This window comes from Myxocyprinus asiaticus, chromosome 7 (genome assembly GCF_019703515.2).
Source record: "Myxocyprinus asiaticus isolate MX2 ecotype Aquarium Trade chromosome 7, UBuf_Myxa_2, whole genome shotgun sequence".
Lineage (NCBI taxonomy): Eukaryota > Metazoa > Chordata > Actinopteri > Cypriniformes > Catostomidae > Myxocyprinus > Myxocyprinus asiaticus.
The window spans coordinates 34,274,900-34,297,888 of record NC_059350.1 but is presented as its reverse complement, the minus strand read 5'-3'; the positions used below and the strand labels follow the sequence as shown (position 1 = coordinate 34,297,888).

The 22,989-nt window shown below is 37.1% G+C and overlaps 1 protein-coding gene across 5 annotated transcripts in view; it reads left to right on the top strand.

Annotated features, from left to right (window-relative positions):
- Positions 1–22,989, top strand: part of pax5 (paired box 5) — a 76,991-nt gene continuing 54,002 nt past the window's right edge. For 2 of the 5 annotated variants that reach the window (XR_007897685.1, XM_051702371.1), the window contains exons 1-4: positions 1–379; positions 13,468–13,633; positions 17,784–17,981; positions 19,412–19,473. Coding sequence is in view for 4 of the 5 variants with exons in the window: in XM_051702371.1 (XP_051558331.1) it covers positions 334–379; positions 13,468–13,633; positions 17,784–17,981; positions 19,412–19,473 (472 nt within the window). In the remaining variant the exon portion in view is untranslated. Of the gene's footprint in view, positions 380–3,461; positions 5,059–11,992; positions 13,281–13,467; positions 13,634–17,783; positions 17,982–19,411; positions 19,474–22,989 lie in introns of those variants that run through there. The other 3 variants (XM_051702373.1, XM_051702372.1, XM_051702374.1) reach the window with 3 other exon arrangements.

The window sequence follows — 22,989 nt, the reverse complement described above, 5'->3', positions numbered from 1 at the left end:
AGAGAGAAAGAGGAAGAAAGAGGACATGAGCGCACATTGAGCCCACGGCTCTTTCTTGACTTTGCCCCATAATCGTTTCACGCTTACTTCAGAGTCTCTTTTCCACCTAAAACGTTTAGTCTCACTTCAGTGAACAATTGCAACAGCGCACCAGGGAGCGGAAGAGTCACATTATTTCAAACTACCATTCCTCAAAACCACTGTTCAACAAAAAAAAAAAAAAAAAAAAAAAAAAAGAGCAGAGAGGACAGCAACAGAGGATATACGAGAGGCAACTTTTTTTTTTTTGTTCTCACCCCCCTCGCATCCCTCTGTCTAACCTCTTGCCACGGCATGGACTTGGACCAAAAGGGTCCATCTCTACGCATCGGACGGTCGGGTAGGGCCTTGTCTGTTTCTCTATTTCAGCCGAACTGTTGTTTGGTCAAAGTACTAATAAAAAAACTGTGTATCTCTGTTAGAAAACTAAACTAACAAATACATTGACTTGTCTTTCATACCCCTACTTGCATTTTTAAACTTTAATGTGCCATTTACATGTCTATCATCTAAATTTTAAACTAGGCTGTTTGAAGTATACATTTTGTTAACAAGTCTTCCAATAGTGTTCATATAGAACTGCATGTTCTGATGGCTAATGAAAATCTTCAGTCAGACCTTTGCTGAAGCTATGATTTTGACAGCAATGTGTTTTGAGCTTGAAGTGTGCAGGGCTTTGGGCCTGTTGCCCAAATAAAATCTGAATTTACAATCAAATGAAAAACAAACAAACAAACAAACAAAAAAACCTCCATATTATACATGACATTTTAAAAACAGAACAGAAAATGGATGAGGCGAACTTTGATGCAGAAAAGCAAGAACATTCATCTATGACACAAGCAAAGATGTGCTCTTCCAATGGAAAAGCCTTGAGAGTGTGGATAGCCTATGGAGTCTCTTGGAACAGACGTTTCATTCATAGAATTCAAAAGCATGACTTAACTCTTCAGTCCTTGGATTTAATAACACTCAAAATTATTTTAGTGTTTGCAACACTGCAACACTCCAAATAAAATGGGAGTTATATGTTGAATTTGACGGTCTTTTGAGCTTGTCTTTACTCATAATGTGCATAACGCGAGACACAGTCGTAAATATACAAATGTCACTGTTGTCAAAATGGACTGTTGTCATGTAAATATGTTAGTTAAAACTGAGAAGGAGAATTAATGCTGCCAGCCTACAACACGTTGTTTTGGGGTCTGTCCGTTTATTTATTATTTATAGTTGCTGTTTTTTTCGTTTTCTTAAGATATACATAAGTGATAACATTCTCATGAACTAATAAGTCCGCTTTCAAATTATTATCATTTTCGATTTTTTTTTTCTCGAAGCGTTAAAAACACCCAGCAATGGATTATGTTAATGATTTTGCAGATGCCTTGAATCCTAAATGAAGTTCTCAGCAAATTTTCAAGTCTGAAGCAACAACAATTTGTGTAGCCTTTTAAGTTTTACTTGTTTGTATATTTAATTTGTCAATCTTTATGCAGAAATTTGCTTCTGGGGAAAGATTACACTAAAAAGGCAGACTATAGACCTATGAGTATTTTAGTCATATAGCTCCAGCTGAAAATGGAAACATTAGGAAAAATGTAATTCAATAAAACCAATAGATGGCTTAAAATAAGTCTAAAAGATATTTTAAAATGTTTTCAATCTATAAAAGATCATAATGTCATTATTATTATTATTGTTATTGTTATTATTATTATTATTATTATTATTATTATAGTTGTGAGCTGCGTTTGTTTTTCACGGGAATATAGGCTAAATAAATCTGCAGCACTTTTGACACACTGAAATATATCAAATGAGACTCTGAGAGAGGTGTGTTCTGTAAGAGAGGTGTGTCTTCTGAGAGCCCACTAGGTAATCATTAAAAGGTTCATCATAAATGCAACTTCTAGGCATACAAGTAAAATGAATTATTTATATGAATATACTGTATATATGAATATATACTGTATATGAATATCATATTATAGATGTAAATTTATGAGAAAAAATATTTAAAAAAAAATATTTTAACATTGTTACACGTTTAATATTAGTTAGGCTCCTGCATGGTTTACTGTTTGAGTGTGCGTGTCTGCGTATACTTGTGTGTGTCGCTGAAGTGGTCGAGCTTTAACCTCTTCTTCACTCGAGACAAAAGGTTCGCCCCCTCGTGGCACTTATGGCGCACAAAGCGCAGGAATCTCTTTCAACCTTCGCAGAAAGTGACAGATTTCTGTCAAGAGCTTTAAAAAATGTTTACAAAAATAATAATAATATAAACATAATAAAACATTTCAGTGACTTAAATGTTATAGGATTTCATTCTGACCACACAGAATAACACTGTGACATTTGCCCAAAACTTGCCCAAATAGGCCTACAAAAGAGAAAAGTTTGCGTGTAATCAAAGGAACATCACAATTCACAAAATGTAACACCTTGAGAATTGTTGTCGTTGTTTTTTTTTTTTTGTTTTTTTGTTTTTTTTCTGACAAATTTACGTTGTCTTTTTACATTTATGCAGGATTTGGAAGCAACCCACGTTTGTTTGTTTTTATATTTTTTTTGTGTAATAAATAAATAAAGGAAATAAATAAATTAGTATATGAATCATTAGCTCAATAATATTTTGTGCAAATGTAGGCTACTCATAGCAAAGTTCAATATACAAACTTCATTCAGTAATTGAATCAATTTAATTCAAGTGTAAATAATAAAATAAATCAATCAAATAATAAATAAATAAATAAACCTGGCTTATTACTGTTTAGAACAATAACCTCTAAGCAATATTACGCTTCTTAATGCCAATTTAATATTTGTTATTTATATGGTATGTGCTTATCAGCACAACAATTGTCATTTAGATTAAAAACACACGACTAAATAAACTACATTTGACATCACTTGCTGCATTATGATAATGGGATTGATATAGCATGAAAACACAGATAAAAGAGTTAGGTCTGCGTTTTGTGTAGAACACCACTGATAACTTGACGGTCAAAGTTACTGAAATAACAATGGAAATGGGATTAATCTTTTATAAGATCATAAATAAAAACGAATATTTTAAACGATTTTTAATAATGAATACACAGCATTCAGACTGTAGCGTTTTAAAACATTTTAAAGCCTTTTAAACTTTTTTAGTGGGTTTAAAATACACAATAACCAGGCTACCTACCAAAAAGATACTAAACGGCACTTGTAATTACACACGCAATTGTAGGCTATATTTATAAGGCTTTAATGATATGCAAATACTATATTGAGTGAGAATGTTTTTATTTATTTATTTATTTTATCTGCACTTCAGGAAAAAGTTGCAATTTGTGAGTGGCCAAAAGCATTTTTTTTTTTTTTTTTTTTTTTTTTCACTGATTTCGTAATGCATAATAGCCTATGGGAAATTCATAATCTCAATTTCAAAGCAACAGCTAATTATTAACTATGTATTATTTAGATGACAACAAAGTGAGTAGAAACGGATATTTAAAATATCTATTTTTCCTTTCTTAATTGAAATTAAACATGGTATCAGCGATCAGCCAGAGAACCGGTTACAAATCAAGACTCCCTATTTGTCAGCGCACAACTGGGACAGCACGTCACTTTCATACAGGGTCAGCGTTAGCCAATCGGTGTCGTCTTTATCTGAGCGCGACTCAGGGCGATTGTGACGGCAGAGGTGCAGTGCACGGATAGGTAGATTTATCTTGATTGACAGTTTCGCCCAGTGCGCTGTAGTAGATTCAGAGCGCTGTAGCTTTGGCGCTGTCCACAAGAGAGCAGGTTCTGAAACGCGCCGTGCTCTCGTTCAGTCATAGCGCGTTAAGGACGGAGACTCGCCGCACACGCACAGCACCTCACCACCGGAGCGTTCACGCTGGAAGAACACCGTTCGGCGGACATCATTTGCGTCCCTCTCACGATGACCAAGACAAATTACACTACCGTATCCACCATTTGAGAGTTTTCGTGGATTTTTACGCACTTCTCGACCACTGCAAAACTTGATAAAGACTCTTTTTTTTCCCTTCACGACTTTTCTTGGACATTTTCTTGGGCAGTTCAAATGATTCGCGCAAAGGCTATTTTGAATTCCCTATTTAACTTTGGCAAACAGTTTGATTCGGGTTTCATACGATGCACTTTTTAATTTCAAACATCCACGGTCATATGTCTATTGTATGGGGAGCTTCGTACTGTCGGAGTTATCGGTGTATTTTTCGAAAAAAGAAGGTCTAAGGAAATGTTTTGAGGCATTACAAGATCAAGATGCAAGGAAATCACATTCACATGAAGATAGGTTGAAAATAAGTACATGTTTTGGTTTCTCAGAAACCTAACCAGGATTTTACAGATCCCCGACGGTTAACAGCGCTCCAGTGCAAACCTCGGTCACAGTTCACGGGTCACGGTCAGTGAAGCGTGGATGTCAAGATAGATCTGCTTGGAAACAAGACTTTTACATTTGTATTTAAAGCTTAAGAACGATACGTGGACTAAAAGCAATACATTTCACCAAGGCTTTTCTTGCAAAATCGTTTTTGATGAATCCTCTTGCCCACTGATGTCCACCAGAGTGAGTTCACGCTGGATGTTGGGCCGCAAAAGCAGTTGTGTGACCCTGCAGGGTTATGCTCTGACCGCCTATTTCCATTTTTTCTTGACATATTAATGATGGATGAAATCAGTTATTGTGCATGATCTTTTTTATATTTCCCCCCCAAATTCACACAAACATATTTGCATATTTACTTTTACTGTCGACCTTAGGTCTTCTTCAGTCTCAATTGCCTATTTTTAAGCTAAAGTTTCTTTGGACTTCGAAACAGTTTATACTGCAGAAACATCGACGAGCAAAACGGACTGACTACAAACGCACGCCCAAACCTTTAAAAGAACAAAAACAGGACATTAAACAATTGTTTGGCGGGTTTTAACGAGAAGGCCTGTTCTACTGACCAATGGAAATCCACTGCAAACACGACCCGTTCGCAGCGATGCACAGTAAGTTCACAGCAGACTTTCGCTTTTAAATGAACTGTAGTCAAGTTTGATTTCAATATTGCACAGAATGTCATACAGCTAGAATAACAATCCATAGGCCTACATGAATAAACGATGAGACCAAAGCAATATATGTGCACAATTAATTGTAAATAAAAACAACTAAAAAGAAAGCAACTAAAAAAACGAAAAGTGTCTCACATAGTAGGCTAATGGTGAAGCTTTTTGCTGTTTTTGGTCTGTTATTTGTATCTTCTTGCTGTGCTTTGCTTGCTTTGTTAGAGCTTTAGCCTTCTGTTTGACAATCCTCGGGGGGAAAGAGAGGGGGGAAGAGATCGCGGCCAAGGCCAGCAGCCAGCGGACACAAACTGAACTTGAACCGCAGTTGATGATGGCAAACAGGCGCCCTAACCTTTAATACGTTGCTTGAGGGTGGCTGTAAACAGGCCACTTGTGAGGTTAAAACGAAAGCTGAAGTTGCTCACTGTGGGGGAGAGATGTGTGGTCACTCATTCGTGACATGGCGGACACTAGTGGTGCCCCAAGATACCAGCGTATCAGTGTATCAGGGCCCCCTTTCTCTTTCCTTCTGATTTCTTATTCTTTTTCTTGCTGTTTCCAACGCGTAAACAGCACCTTTTACACATTTTAATAGTGTGGAACACATTTCACTCCATTATAAATTTGCAATACGCGCAGTGACCAAGAGACACATCAGAACTTGATGTGTAATATAGTTATTTTAATTTGAATTAATATTTATTAATAATTCCCTCCCAAAAAGAAAGAAAAGAAATGCAGCGTGTCTTAAATGTGTAAGAATATTCACGGGTCTTGTTACAGCAACCAAGAGCAGCCAGTTACATACTGTGTAGTGAAAATGCAATTGTGATCTCAGTCTCGTTCTCTTCGGTCTTTCTATTGCTCATATCTCTACTCGTCTCTCTTCATCGATGAATAAAACCTCACACACCAAACCACCGCAAAACTCAAATATGCGCGCACCCAAGCACCCACCCACCCACACACGCACATCTGTGTGAAATGACATCTATTGGCACGGTGAATGAAACGGTGGATTAGATGTATACACATTTCAGAGGCTAGAACGAATCACGTTTCCTCTCCGCCACAATAACCCAACACAATCTACGGGGTAAAACGATTACACAGAAAATGTCAAACGGTGCAAGCCTTAAGAATTTGAGAATGTGACACGAATATTGTGAGACTGTTTCGAAAAGAAACTCTTTGCAGACTTAACAAAAAGTGAGACCATAAAAAGTGTAACCTCGCGTCCAGTGTAAGTTACTAATTATATTTAACAATATTCTGATGCAATAAATTATATGTTATACGGTTGTTATTAGGCCACCAGTTAAAGTACAATGGTTAAAGTGTTCTGCTACTTAGCTATACTTGCTGTATTTTAGTATGTCCAGTCTATAATGATTTAAATATAAAAATATTGAATTCAGTGGATTTTGCGAGAGACTTGTAAACATATCGAACGTTTTTTCTAAGTTAGATCAAAATACATATTTTGGTAATCAAAGATCGAAAAATCAAAGATCGAAATTTTAACGTTGAAATTTTATTTCTGGAAAGTCTGAACTTGTTCTGCTGTTTTGATGTAGCCTGTATTATTTTTTTATTTTCTCTGCTTGTTTGTTTGGAGTCCCTTGTTGTAAAAGGTCAACATAAACATCTGCATTTTTTTAAGTCATATTTTACATAAATACTTAATATGAGTAATAATAATAATAATAATAATAATAATAATAATAATAATAATAATAATATAATAACAATTTAAATAATGAGAAGTTTAATTAATAATAGGTTATAATACGTTATTAATTTGAGTGAGTTATGAAAACTAATTATTATTTTTGAAATAATAGAAATAATAAGATTTATATAGTTTATATAAACTATATAAAACCCTAAGGATTATAAACACCATATAAAGGAATACATAAAATTACTCGAAACTTTTTTAATCCAGCAAACCTAAACGTTTATAACTATATAAACGTTTAGGATTGCTGGATTAAAAAAGTTTCTTAGTAGCCTACTAAGGCTACTAATTCATAATTACATTGGGTTACACCGTGTTTGTAGGTGTTTTAAAAACAATTAAAACACTCGTTTTCCTATTTTTAAATTAAAACAAAATTTGATTAAATATTCTCAAATGTTTCGTTTTGCTTAAATCTAAAATTGTCCCTCCCGTGGTTTTCTTTTTTCCCCATGAGCCTGTTTGTTAAAGCACGCCTAATGTCACATCACTTTGCTGGCGTTAGGTTCGCTCAGTTTAGAGCAGTTTAATCGGAGCAGTCCACTGCGGCCGATAGCGGATCGTAATGGAGCAGCGTCTCTAATCGGGTTTATTTTCTGGATGGGGGAGCATGAATGTCTTTCAGCCGCTCTCGCTATTTCTAACGGAACCTGCCTCGAAATCAATCAAAGCTCTAGGAACATTTGGATTTATAAGCCAAACATATTTGCAGAAGAAATGGGGAAAACTCTTGGTCAGATCACATCTGAATAGCTTGTTTCGTTTAATCCTTACTGCAGCCTTTTTTCTCTATCTCTTTCTCTAACACGCGCACTTATTTATAAAACAACACACGCATACTCTCTCTCTCTCTCTCTCTCTCTCTCTCTCTCTCTCTCTCTCTCTCTCTCTCTCTCTCTCACACACACACACACACACACACACACACACATGTTGGTGCAGCTATCATTATGAGGACTCTCCATAGACATAATGATTTTTATACTGTACGAACTATAGATTCTGTCCCCTAACCCTAACCCTAACCCTACCCCTAGACCTAACCCTCACAAAAAACTTTCTGCATTTTTACATTTTCAGTGAAACATTGTTTAGTATATTTTTTTAAGCAATTTCAATTTTGGGGACACATAAACCACATTTATAGCATAATACCCTTGTAATTACCAGTTTGTAACCTAAAAAAAGTCCTCATAAACCACTCAAACCTGCCCACACACACACACACACACACACACACACACACACACACACACACACACACTCTCTTTGCTTGTTCCCTACTTATAAGCCAATACAAAAATAATCCCTATGCATACATGCTTACTCTAACTATTAACTAACTGTAACTGTGCATAACTTATCAAGTTATAACTTGTAGGCTACATGTTCCACCTATTCTTAATGAAAAGCATTGGATAGATTAAAAATAAATTGACCTGAAAACTCAATATATGAATACATTTCTGACCCTTAAACAAGCCTTTTCAGAGAAAGAACCCATTTTTCTGGACTTCACTAAGTTTAGTGATCATTTCAATATGTGTAATTATTCCCCAAATATTGTACTTTGTTTGTAACATATAAAACAGTACATTAAGCAGAATATGATTTGTTCACTAAAATGGTGCATTTGATCATCAAAATTGTCTGCACACACCACATCAAACTGGCTGACCCCACAACTGACCTAATAAATAGAACCTGATAAACTTAGAGCCAAAGACAGAGCAACTGAGAAATTCAGAGGAAATGAAGAAGAGAAAAACAAAAGAAATATAGGTACAAGCTGCGATGACGGGCCCAAGCACCATGGGTCCATTTTCACCCGGTAGCTTTTGGAAAAAAATGCGAGGTGGACACATGCATTTGGCATTTGACATTATTCTAAACAATTTTAAAGCAATTTGGGTAAATATAAGAGAACTACACCGATCAGCCACAACATTAAAACCACCTGCTTAATATTGTTTAGGTCCCCCTCGTGCCACCAAAACAGTTCCAAACCGCATCTCAGAATAACATTCTGAGATCAGAATCAGAATCAGAATCAGCTTTATTGCCAAGTATGCTTACACATACAAGGAATGAGCTTCCAGTGCACAACAATACAAAACAGCAACAAGACATAAATAATAATTAAAAATAATTAAAAATTGAATTAAAAAAACATAAATAAAAATTGAATAGAAAATAAAGTATATATAGAATACACAATAAGACTATATATATATATATATATATATATATATATATATATATATATACATACACATACATACACATACATACATATATACAAACATACACATACATATATACACATATACACACACAGACACACACATACATACACACATACACAAACGTAGTGCAAATCTAAATACAAATCTGTTATATACAGTGCAAGGGAATGTAATGACAGAAGAGGTTGGATGTGTTGGATAAATATAAAAAGACTAGATGTTGCCATGCTATTCTTCTCGCCACAATTGTACAGAGCGGTTATCTGAGTTACCATAGACTTTGTCAGTTCGAACCAGTCTGGCCATTCTCTGTTGACCTCTCTTATAAAAAAGACTTTTCCATCCACAGAACTGCCACTCACTGGATATTTTTTGTTTTTGGCACCATTCTAAGTAAATTCTAGAGACTGTTGTGTATGAAAATCCCAGGATTTCAGCAGTTACATAAATAATACTCAAACCAGCCCGTCTGGCACCAACAATCATCCATGCGATTATCTAATCAGCCAATCGTGTTGCAGCAGTGTAGTTTATAAAATCATGCAGATACAGGTCAGGAGCTTCAGTTAATCTTCACATCAACCATCAGAATGGGGAAAATGTGATCTCAGTGATTTGGGCCGTGGCATGATTGTTGGTGCAAGATGGGCTGGTTTGAGTATTTCTGTAACTGCTGATCTCTTGGGATTTTCATGCACGCCCCACCTACACGCCCCACCCCCTGCAACTTTTGCCCAGTCCTAATGGCCAACGACTCTGATGTGTGTGCACAATTTCATGAAATTTTAAGCATGCCAAGGGCCTCAAAAACACCCAAATATAGGAAGAAAGGAATAATAACAATTAATGTGTTGCCACTGCAACACTATTTAAGATATCAAATATCCCTTTACAATTTTTTTGCACTTTCAATCCAAAATAGTGACTTCCTGTTGGGTGGAGCTAATGACTGTAATTTTGAAAGTTGTCTGGCTTGATGAGAACAATATATGTAGCAAGTTTGGTGACCATAGAAGAAATTGACCCCACCACTTTTGTCAAAAATTGGTGCTACAGAGCTCCCCAGCCACACCCATGTGTTAACTTTTTCCCAGGCTTAATGGCTGACAACTCTGATGTGTGTGAAAAATATCATGTAAATTCAAGCATGCCAAGTACCTCAAAAACATGTGAATATACATGAAAAGGAATAATGACATTTATGACATTTAATGTGTTGCCATGGCAACACTATTTAAGATATCAAGAATCTGTTCAGAATTTTAAATCTGCACTGTCTTGACATTATTCTAAAAACATTTGAAGCAATTCAGGTAAACATAAGAGGGATATTTCAAAGTCTGTTAAATGTGTCACACTTCCTTCCGCCAGTTGGTGGCACTATGACCATCACCCACAATAGCCACATCAATGTGATCAGCCCACAAGGTCAAATATACAGCTCAATTTTGATGTAAATCACACAATGCATGTAAAAGATGTGAGACACTTCCTCTTTCCCAGTTTTTGACATTGATTTATCACGTCGCCATGGCAACACCGTTCGATATATCAAAAATCCCTAGGAGGAGTACTTCAAATTCCAGAGCATGCATTTTTCAAACAATCCAAAATGACTGACTTCCTGTTGGGCAGAGCTTATGACTGTCAGCATGAAAGTTGTCCGGCTTGATGAGATCTACACTGGCTGCCAAAAGTTTGGAATAATGTACATATTTTGCTGTTTCTGAAGGAAATTGGTACTTTAATTCACCAAAGTGGCATTCAACTGATCACAAAGTATAGTCAAGATATAACTGATGTAAAAAAACAGCACCATCACTATTTGAAAAAAGTCATTTTTGATCATCATGTTAAATTGCTAATTTGGAACTAGAAAATCACTTGCTATTATATCAAACACAGCTGAAAGCTATTTGGTTCGTTAAATTAAGCTTAACATTGTCTTTGTCTTTGTGTTTTTTAAAAAAAAATTTTTAGTTGCCACAGTATACAATATACTGGCATGTCTTAAGGTCAATATTATGTCAAAAATGGCAAAAAAAAAAAAAAAATGGCAAAAAAAAATAAATAAATAAAAAAAATAAAAAGGCTTTCTCTGGAAACTCTTCAGTCAATCATTGTTTTGAGAATGAAGGCTATACAATGCTTGAAATTACCAACAAACTGAAAATTTCATACAAAGGTGTACACTACAGTCTTCGAAGACAGAGTTCAACTGGCCCTAACAAGGACAGAAAGAGATGTGGAAGGCCCAGATGTACAACTAAACAAGAGGATAAGTACATCAGAATCTCTAGGTTGAGAAATAGATGCCTCACATGTCCTCATCTGACAGCTTCATTCAATTCTACCTGCTCAACTCCAGTTTCATGTACAACAGTAAAGAGAAGATATAGGGGAGCAGGCCTTATGGGAAGAATTGCAAATAAAAAGCCACTTTTGAAACAGAAAAACAAAAAGAAAAGGTTAGAGTGGGCAAAGAAACACAGACATTGGACAACAGATAATTGGAAAAGAGTGTTATGGATCTTAACCCCATTGAGCTTTTGTGGGATCAGCTAGACCGTAAGGTGCGTGAGAAGTGCCCAACAAGACAGCCACATCTATGGCAAGTGCTACAGGAAGTGTGGGGTGAAATGTCACCTGAGTATCTGGACAAACTGACAGCTGGAATGCCAAGGAGCTGCAAAGCTGTCATTGCTGCATGTGGAGGATTTTTTGATGAGAACTTTTTGAAGTAGTTTAAGAAGTTCTGAATTTTTTTTTTTTTTATCAAATTGTAATAGTAATTTTTCACATTATGAATGTCCTGAATATACATTGTGATCAGCTGAATGCCACTTTGGTGAATAAAAGTACCAATTTCTTTCCATAAGAGCAAAACCTGTACATTATTCCAAACTTTTGGCCGCCAGTGTATATGTGTACAAAGTTTGCTGATGGTAGCTCAAAGGGATGTGCTACAGAGCCCCCCGAACATGCCCATCTTCTAGGTTGTGCTACAGAGCCCCCCCTGCATGCCACCCCATGCAACTTTGCCCAGCTCTAATGGCCGACGACTCTAATGTGTGTGCAAGTTTTCACGCATGTTAAGTACCCCAAAAGTACCGAAAACCTTGAAAAGAAGAAGAATCCTTAAAAAGGACAATATGGTCTCCGCACTTTCAGTTCTTGGGCCCTAATAATCCTTATAAGAACAATAGGGTCTCTGCACTTTCAGTGCTTGGGCCCTAATAACAAGATGTTAGAGACCTTTTAGAAAACTTTATAAGCCATATCACACAGTAAAGGATCTTCATATGTAACATAGCTGATTTTTTTTAAACCCACTGCCTTGAGAGAATGAAAATGACACAAAGCTGTGTTTTTAATTTCCTTTCAAATTTAGTGATGAGGCCAGTTAGGACAGTTTGATATTGCCTGCTCGGATGTATTTAGGAACCATTAGCCTTTAGCTCGGATTAACAAGTTATTTTATGTTTGTGTGTGTGTATGTATGTTTGTGTGTTCCTTTCTGAAAAAATCAGTATGTTAATATGTCAGACTTCTGCACTGAACACAGCTAATACACTCATACAGACAGACACACACACAAACTCTGAAACTGTATATAAAAATTAAAGATATGATGATAAGATGCTAAATTCTAATTAATATATTCTATAATGTAAGAAAATTGTGCTGTATCCAGAAGTCTAGTCCCACCACCCACTGTGCAAGAAAGACACACAAAGACAATTACTGATTCTCATTTACAAACACAAACTTGAGTGAGGAGGTCATGTGTAGTTTTCTATATGACCACCAGGGGCAGATATGCTAAAGAGGAGAGGAAGAGACTTCATAATTGTGACCTTGAGGTCAAAGACAGAGAGACACACACATCATGATGAGACAGCAACACATTTTGCCTACCATGTGTCGAAAAACTTTATTTGAAGGAATTTAAATAAATAATATCTGTATTTAAAGCTGATGTGTGTAATTTTTTTCAGTGTTAAAATACTTTCTCCTATCCCAGCTTAATATGCAGAGACCACTATAAGTAAACCATTCGTAGGTTGATTTCCACCAAGTGTAAACATGGTGGCTTTGCGGTACTTTCAAACACTGATCTGTTTGTTTGAGCAGCCCATCGAGTCTGAGACAGCAACACTGGCTCAACCAAGACCGTAAGTATAGGGCAGGACTGTCTGTTAGACAAATGGCAGACGGAGGGTGTATATGAAAATCTTTTTGAAAAACAATATTTACTTTTGCTTTTCCATTAGATGATGCTAGTGTTGCAGAAATTACATGCTTCAGCTTTAAGAAATATACATTTGCTCAGTTTCCTTATATTGCTGTCTGTGTCTGCAGGGCATGGAGGGGTGAATCAGCTGGGTGGGGTGTTTGTTAATGGGCGGCCCTTGCCTGATGTGGTGAGGCAGAGGATAGTGGAGTTGGCCCATCAGGGCGTGCGCCCATGTGACATCTCCCGCCAGCTTCGGGTCAGCCATGGCTGCGTCAGCAAGATACTGGGCAGGTGAGTTTTGCTTATCATAAAAGAATGTGAAGCAGAAGCCTGTTGACAAAGAAGCATTTGATTCAGCTCATATCAAAATTAACATGGTACCATAATGCTACCCTTTCTTTTTGGAGATATATTCTTTGATATATTCTTTGGTACCTTGGTGTAAAATGTAAATGCCATGGTACATGTATATGTTCATCACTCACTGAGCACTTTATTAGGAACACTATGGTCCTAAAAAAGTGCCTGACATGGTCTTCTGCTGTTGTAGCCCATCCGCCTCAATGTTCGACATGCATTCTGAGATGCTATTCTGCTCACTACAATTGTACAGGGTGGTTAACTGAGTTACTGTAGCCTTTCTGTCAGCTCAAACCAGTCTGGCCATTCTCCGTTGACCTCACTCATCAACAAGGCATTTCAGTCCGCAGAACTGCCGCTCACTGGATGTTTTTTGTTTTTGGCACCATTCTGAGTAAACTCTAGAGTCTGTTGTGTGTGAAAATCCCAGGAAATCAGCAGTTACAGAAATACTCAAACCAGCCCATCTGGCACCAACAATTATGCCATGGTCAGAATCACTGAGATCAAATTTTTTCCCCATTCTGATGGTTGATGTGAGCATTAACTGAAGTTCCTGACCCGTATCTGCATGATTTTATGCATTGCACCGCTGCCACACGGTTGGCTGATAATTGCATGAATAAGTATGTGTACAGGTGTTCCTAATAAGGTCTAAGTGAGAGTATATCAAAGTGCCATCCATGGTTCTACCATTTGATACAATCACTGTCCCATGGTACTGCCACAGTACTTTCTTTGTAAGAGATTTCTGTTACAAATAGTCTTCACATCAAATATTTGTGTCTGGAAAAATACCAGTCCACCTTGAACAGACACACATGACCTTGATCCATCTCAAACAGTTTTTTAAGGATATGTTACACATATACACTTGGAAAGAGCAGTCTTATATATATATATATATATATATATATATATATATATATATATATATATATATATATATATATATATATATACTTCTCAAGCTGTTTGAAATATTATCATAAGATAATAATGGATGAGTGAATGAATCTTACAGCTATTGGTGAACATGACTGGACTTTTCATGTTTCTCAGTACATAGAGGTCAAATGACAGGAACTCATGGAGATATTATATGATTATACACACTGTCATTTGTATAACAGTGTATTGGTGAGTAATACTGGCCAAATGTGTTTGTAGTCAGTGCATTCAAACACCATGGATTAGTTTCCCACACACAGAGTTTGCCTTGTTTCGGACAGAAAAGGATTTTGAATGGAGAATCTCTATTGCCTGTGCTTTTTTATCCAGAACTAGGCTTAATCTTTGCCTGGGAAATCAGCTTAAATGTCCTCTATTGCATTCAAACAGTAGAGCTAGTATGTGATTAATGTTCTGCCTGTAAATGCTTTCTAACCTTCCTTATATTCTTTCAGCAAGTCCATTTTAAGAAAATACTTAATGCATATTATGTATCAGTTTCTAGAATATAAGTACACTGATAAATGCTGGCCGTTGGGTTGATACTCCCTCTGGCATTAGTTCAACGTGAGGCTGACTCAGCGCTTCCTTTCATACAAGACATGTTGAAATTCAAAAATTCTGAAATCTCCCACAGAAGCCAAAGTCAAAGCGCAGTCTTTCTTTCTGTGACAAAAAGAGAAAAGATTCATCACATTTTACATTTGCATCAAAATCACACTGGCACCATACGTCTCCTCAGGAGGGAGGGATGGGTGGAGGGACAGACAGAGGGAGAGAGAGAGGAGGAAAGAGAGGGAGAATGTGAGGAAGGGGTTAAGGGGGAGGATGGAATTTGAATGGATAAAGGTGTGGATTAGTGCTAGAGCCTTTAGCTATATCAAAAAATGTGTTTCCCATTGTTCTCCTTTGCCTCAACCCTCTTCCTTCAGCCCCAGTCCAACTCACTCAACCGTTACTGCAGCACTCTGTGTGTGTCTGTGTGTGTGCGGTAATATCTTCCCTCCCCTCTTACTGCTCAGACAGAAAACACACTAATATGCGTGCTGCAAGTGAGGTTTGAGTAAATAAGGCGTATGACTAACTCTGCTCACTTGTTAATGAGGGAATTTCCTACATGTTCATTTCAGTTTTCTTTCCATGGCTGTGCTGTAGAGGCTGAGCTTTTGGTTTATGTTTATGTGTGTTGGGACTTTACAAAACCAATAAGCCTCAAGAGGCCATGCGTTACAGAGATTTTATCATGGGTAAGGAGTGTTTTTAGAAGCACAGTGCCTAAAACCCCCTTAAACATGGTAAAATCACATAATGCACAGCTTCTCGTGACTTATAAATCAACTGCAACAGCAATATGATAAAAGACACCAATGTTTAAGAAATAGTTACATTTATTTACACTAATTGGAATAAATATTCTATTTCAGGTAATATAGTTAATTAGCCTTACTGTAGGCTGTCTACGAGTGCTAAGCAACGTGGTAACTTAGCACATTATTATGGAATGTGCGTTACAGGTGTGTGCTTATCTGCATTTAACAATCTGAAGTTAGGGAGCATTAACAGACGAGGTCTTCTGCTGTTGTAGCCCATCTGCCTCAATGTTCAATGTGTTGTGCATTTTGAGATGCTATTCTGCTCACTACAATTGTACAGAGGGGTTATCTGAGTTACCGTAGCCTTTCTGTCAGCTCGAACCAGTCTGGCCATTCTCTGTTGACCTTTCTCATCAACAAAACGTTTCTGTCCGCAGATTTGCCGCTCACTGGATGTTTTTGTTTTTGACACCATTCTGAGTAAACTCTAGAGACTGTTGTGCATGAAAATCCCAGGAGATCAGCAGTTACAGAAATACTCAAACCAGCCCGTCTGGCACCAACAATCATGCCACGGTCTAAATCACTGAGATCACATTTTTCCCCCATTCTGATGACTGATGTGAACATTAACTGAAGTTGGTGACCCGTATCCGCATGATTTTATGGACTGCACTGCTGCCACACGATTGGCTGGTTAGATAATGCATGAATAAGTAGGTGTACAGGTGTTCCTAATAAAGTGCTTTGTGAGTGTATATAGAATAGAGAAAATTTAGCATAAAAGTAGTTTTATAATTCTTGTTTTTAAGTAGTATGGGAGGCAATTTTTGTGCAAGTAGCATATTGATGTGCAGATGTTTTTATGGTTTTATCCTAAACAGACTCCCATATATATTAAATATTAATAGAGCTACAAAGGTGGTGAGAGAGGTTAGTGATAGTCATATAGTGATATAGGGCAATTAGTTATAAGGCAAAATTTGTCAACTTATGCAAATAATTTTGCGACAGCAAGATGCTTTTTTGAGTAACAAATTAAGATAATGCTTATTCAAAATAACCACTTAAGAAAAGAGTGTGCCATTTCCTCTTGTTTTCAATCACATTTGGCATTTGGCATTTCACATGTCAAGTATTCTACAAACAAATGAATCTCCATTGTGACTGGATCAGTCAATGTGAGCCTACTTTGAACATTCTTTATAACAAATCTACCCTAACTTTTGATTTAATCACCCTGAGCAAAACTTAAAAAACGTAAAAAAAGAAAAAAAAAATGCCTCAAATAGCGCAAATTATTTCAGGGATTCTTATTAGCTACATAAATGTACAACATTTTAAAAGTTATTAAATGTTAGATAAAATTACTTCAAAATCAACTTTAAGACACTGGATGCGATGATCTTATGGATCAGGACATTTTTGCAGAGTATAGCAACAAACAAGTGTTTAGGAAAGTGCTGTGGTATTTGTTGTTGCTATTCAGTGTTTAGGGAGAAAATTAAATCAAAAGTGCTTTTTACCCCAGAGGGCTAATAGCCCCGTTCACCCTATAATCTATGATGTTATGATGTATGTTACAATGTGCATGCTTTTTTGTAATCGACTGAATAGATGTATACCTTGAACTTCTAGGGTTTAATTTAGGTTTGTATAATGGTAATTATACAAGTAATTTTGTGTGCTTTACTAGCAGTAACCTACGGTGCTGCATACTATGCATAGACAGCAAGACACTATGATGGATGAGTATGTTCTAACTTTCTGCTTATCTTGCCAGATGATACACAGCTCTCTATCTAACTGCTCGACAGGTATTATGAGACAGGCAGCATCAGACCAGGGGTGATCGGAGGCTCCAAACCAAAGGTTGCTACACCCAAAGTCGTCGACAAAATCGCTGATTACAAACGCCAAAACCCCACCATGTTTGCCTGGGAGATCCGAGACAGACTACTGGCAGAGAGAGTGTGTGACAATGACAGCGTGCCCAGCGTCAGTTCAATCAACAGGTGTGTTTTTTTCTGAATTTAAGTATGTTTGTGTGTGCCATTGTGTCACTTATATAATGTGCATGAAAAGTTTGGGTGTGTTTTTGTGCATTTACTTGTGCAAATCATTATGGTTTTGATAAGAAGTTGATCAGTAGATTTGATCAGTAGATTTGATCAGTAGATCTGACACTGTCTCGAGAACAGAGAGAGAGGCATAGTGGGAAAAGAGGAAAACACAGGGACTGAGTTAGTGGAGTAAAAAGAAACACATATTCATGAGGAGTGTCCAGCTCACTGGTTCAACAGCATGTGTACAATGACAACCCCTCTCAGAGAGAGAGAGAGAGAAAGAAAGAGAGAGGGACGAGGTGGAGAGGGGAAAGGTGCTTTGCTTGAGCAGTCATGCAGGAAGTGTGAGACTCTGCTGCCATGTCAGCCTGCATGAGCCACTTCTCACACACACACACACACACACACACACACACACACGCACGCGCACACATACACACGCACACACACAAACACACGCACACACACTGGTTTCCATGTTTTATGGGGACTTTCCATAGACATTATGTTTTTTCTACTGTACAAACTATAGATTCTGTCCCTTAACCCTAACCCTACCCCTAAACCTAACCCTCACAAAAAACGTTAGTTTAGTGTGATTTATAAGCTGTTTTCTTCATGGGGACTGATAAAATGTCCCCACAACGTCAAAAATTTCGGGTTTTTCTATCCTTATGGGGACATTTGTTCCCCACAAAGTGATAAATACCTGCATATATAGACCAGTGTCAGAAATTCACTTTTTCATTAAGGGGCAATATTTTCCCATGCATTTTATTCTCAGGGCCATTTTTTTTAAACTATATAAAAGTATACCTTGTGTCATCCTTTCAGATTATATACTTCAATTTAACCAGTTCATTAACATTAACATGGGGTAAAATGCATAACTAGGCTCAGAATAGAATATTAAGAACTTTATCAGATGTTACAAATCAAAGCATCAAGGGAATTTTTTGCCCCAACATTTTAAATTATGGGGAAATTTTTGTCACTTTCAGTGGCACTTTTGCTCCGAGCCCTTAATTTCTGACCCTGCAATATACTTTTGGTTTTCGTATAAAGTTAAATATATTTACTATATTTAATACATAACATTTAATAAAACACATTTATTTAGCTATCTAATTCATACTGACATAACATAGACTTCTGTTGTTTCTAGATACAATAGAATAAGATAATTAGAAATACTTTTGACTGACTCTATCACAGATTTGTTTTTTGCAATATTAAGGAAAAAAAACCTTAATTGATTTTTCCAAATGAGAATGTTGCCAAAAGTTTTTTTTTTTTCACAAATTTGTCCACAAACAATAGCTAAGTACACACAAACATATAGTAATGTCTAATATGCTTTTGCTCTTTCTTTGCTGCAGGATCATTCGCACTAAAGTCCAGCAGCCACCTGGCCAATCAGCTGTCTCTGCCCATAACTTAGGTAAGAGTAACACTTCTCTTAGTACACTCACTCGAGTTATTCACTCTCATTGATACCCTGAACCTCCTCTGTAATGGTCCTTCAGTCATCAGTATCTGGTATATTAAACCTTGTTTGCCTATTCTAGAAGTCCCCCCAGGACTTCAGCATGTAATGAAGGGTTATAAAATAGCGGGTGTGAACACAGACTGGTCCTCTGATGGACCGACTACACATCTTGTCATAATACAATCTCCTCTCTAGTCTCTACAACATTACAGTGCAAAAATGTCTGTCCTTGGGGCATGAAACAATAGTGTGTTTTTTGTTTTGTTTTGTTTTTTTGGGTATTGCAAAGAGGTTTCTCTTTTATAGCTAATGGGACTAAATGGAGTATCATTGTACTCCCAAAAAATCAAAGTTATCTTAGATGTTTGAATTAAAATTTCTTCTTGTAGAAGTAAAACTAGAAACAAATGAGGCAACTGTTGATGTACGGTAAGAGTATAGAACTACAAAAATGAATGTGGATGGCATAGCTCAGATAATTAGGTCTTAAGGGGCAGTCACACTAGGCTTTGAACATGCAGATTTGTTTCGAACAACACAACGGACCAGGTTATGTTGTCACTCGGGAGGCAGTCTGGTTTTAGTAAATGACATTTCACAAATAACACATAATATTATATTAAAAATATTAGGAAATACGCAGCTTTGAAACATGTACCCTTTGAAGTGAGCCAAGAGGTCAGTGTGTGACGTTTCAATCTTCTATTGTTCATGCGTCCTCTCGTCATCCAGATTTGCAATTCAGAGTTCACCAACCTTGAACTGGTATGCAGGGTCATAAGAAAATTCTTCGCATGAGACTGGAAACTCCCACATTAGGATGCGTTTGAATAAGAGTGGATTGAGCGTGAAGTGTAGTGTGACCACCCCTTTAGATTAAATGTTTGAGTTAATATTGAAATCTTTGACTTTTGATTGCAGACATTGGTATCTTGGCAAATCTAAGAACTGTTTGTGACATTTTTGAGATTTGTTTTGTAATTTCGGAGACACGTATGAGATTACTAAGGTCTTTTTTCCATGATGTTCAAAAATGAGTTACACTCAATTGACAGCATTTGTGGCATAATGTTGATTACCACAAAAAATAGTTTCAACTCATCCCTCCTTTACTTTTAAAAAAGCAAAAATCGAGGTTACAGTAAAGCACTTACAATGGAAGTGAATGGGGCTAATTTTTGGAGGGATTAAAGGCAGAAATGTGAAGCTTATAATTTTATAAAAGCACATTAGTTCTTCTGTAAAAAATATTATTTGAGCTGTAAAGCTGTTTAGGGTTTTAGGGTTTGTTGACATTACATCGACATGGCAACAAAGTTATAACCTTACACAGAAAAGGTTAGTAAGCAATTTTGTTTTTACACTGAAATCATGTTAACACACATATTGTTTATGTCTTGTACTTTTGAAACAGTGAGTATTTTAATGTTTACTGATTGGCCCCATTCACTTCCACTGTAAGTGCCTCACTGGAACCCAGATTTTTGCCTTTTTTAAAGAAAAGGAGGGGCAAGTCAAAAATTATTTTTGTGATAATCAATATTAATGCACAAATGTTGTTGATTGAGCTTAACTTGTATTGAACCCAGAAAATTCCTTTAAGAGAAAAATCTCAAATATTTGCTCTCCATTAAATCAAGTTGTTGTTGGAGAAGCATTTATGATTTGATGATTTGATGATGAGGATGAACGTTACATTTATATAGTGCTTTTCTAGACACTCAATTTACTTAGTATAGGGGGATGCTCCTTATCCACCTGGATGATACGATGGCAGCCATTGTGTGCCAGTACGCTCACCACACACCAGCTATTGGTGAGACTTTATTTGACGTTGCCCTTTGGCACTGATCTTTGACTGGTTTCTGAGACTCAAATGCTGCCCCAAATAGTGGAGTCTTCAAAAGTGGTCTGAGATCAGTTTTAGGAGGAAAACTCCCATCAAAAGTTAATAAAGTTGTGGATTGTGTTTGACTCTCTGTCAGTAATCTTCATAATCGCACACTGCTGCTTAGTCTAAATTAATTTCACACGCACAACGCCCGCCAGTTCTCTGTCTCCTTCAGATTATGATGATAAATAGTTCTCATACTCAGGCGGAAAATTGAAATTTAGGGATTTGGAATATAAAGTGTTCGCTTTGGGTTTCTATTCCTTGATGTGAGGTGAAAAAAAGCATGAAAGAATAAGAGAATCAGATAATTGAAATGATAAATCAAGAGTAAAAAATGAAGGGATATGCATTCATTACATTTTCCACCTGGTTAGCAAACGAGAGCGACTGGATCAGCAAAGGCATTTATCTTCTCTCAGAGCGATTTCTTTTTCTTTTTTTCCACCTTCTCCATTTTAGCACAGTCTGTTGGGATGTGGGATTAGCCTCATCTCTACACCTTAGTGTCCCCTTGGGGCCACTGTACTGTCACTCAGGCTGTACATCAGCTGACAGGAAGTGAGATAAAGAGGAGAGAGAGAGAATGAGGGGTTGACAGAGAGGAGACTTTATGGCCTCGTCCCCTACCACGAAGACCTCACAGACAGTCAGACATGTCGAAAAGCTGTTAGCTTGTTAGCGTCTTATCCTTGGCCGGCAGCATATTGCCAGAATAGAATGACAGCTGGTATAGGTGAAAGGTTTTGGCAGGAAAAACAACAGGCCAAGAACCATGAATGGAAAAACAGGAACACAAGAACAAACTTTACACCAACAAATAACAAATGTGTTGGGAGCTTTAACTGGTCAGGGGCTAGAATCACATAAATCCCAATATTGTCATTATCAGGAGACATTTATGCATTTGGCAGATGGTTTCATGTTTTTGCATGTTTTCTGCGACAGTTCAAACTTTATATTTTATCAGTCCGTGCACTCTCTGGGCACTCTCTTGGTGATGTTAGCACCATCCTCTACCAGAACACAAAATGGAAAGACATAATGGAAGTAGGTTACTGCAGGTAATGAATGAAATGAAAATTCAGCAGAATTATTCAGCTGATAAAACTTTTTAAATATGTCATGCCAAAAGAAATTGAGTTGTCAAAAAAACTCCAGAAAACACAGGTTGTGACAATTAAGGCTCTGAGACACTCATAGTGAAGTTCTTATTCATTCTTCTCTCAGAGCTAGATAGAAGTTGAAACAGTCGAGCAACTGTCACAGTTTGTTGAGGCAGGACCCAAACGCAGAGTGCAAACAAAGGGTTATATTAATAAAAAAAAACAAAAACAAACATAAACTACCCCATAGGGGAAAAACACAGTCCAGGGCGGCGAGCACACAGACGGGCTGGGCTGGAGCAAAAACAAGCACAACAAAAGACCGTCAGGAACCGACAGGATGAGAGAACAAGACGAACTGGCACAGGACGGCGCACACGAGGAGACTAAAAAGAGAGAGAAATCAACAGTTTAACAGGCAGGACAGGTGAGACAAATGAACTGATAATGGGCAAACAAGTAGGCGGGGTA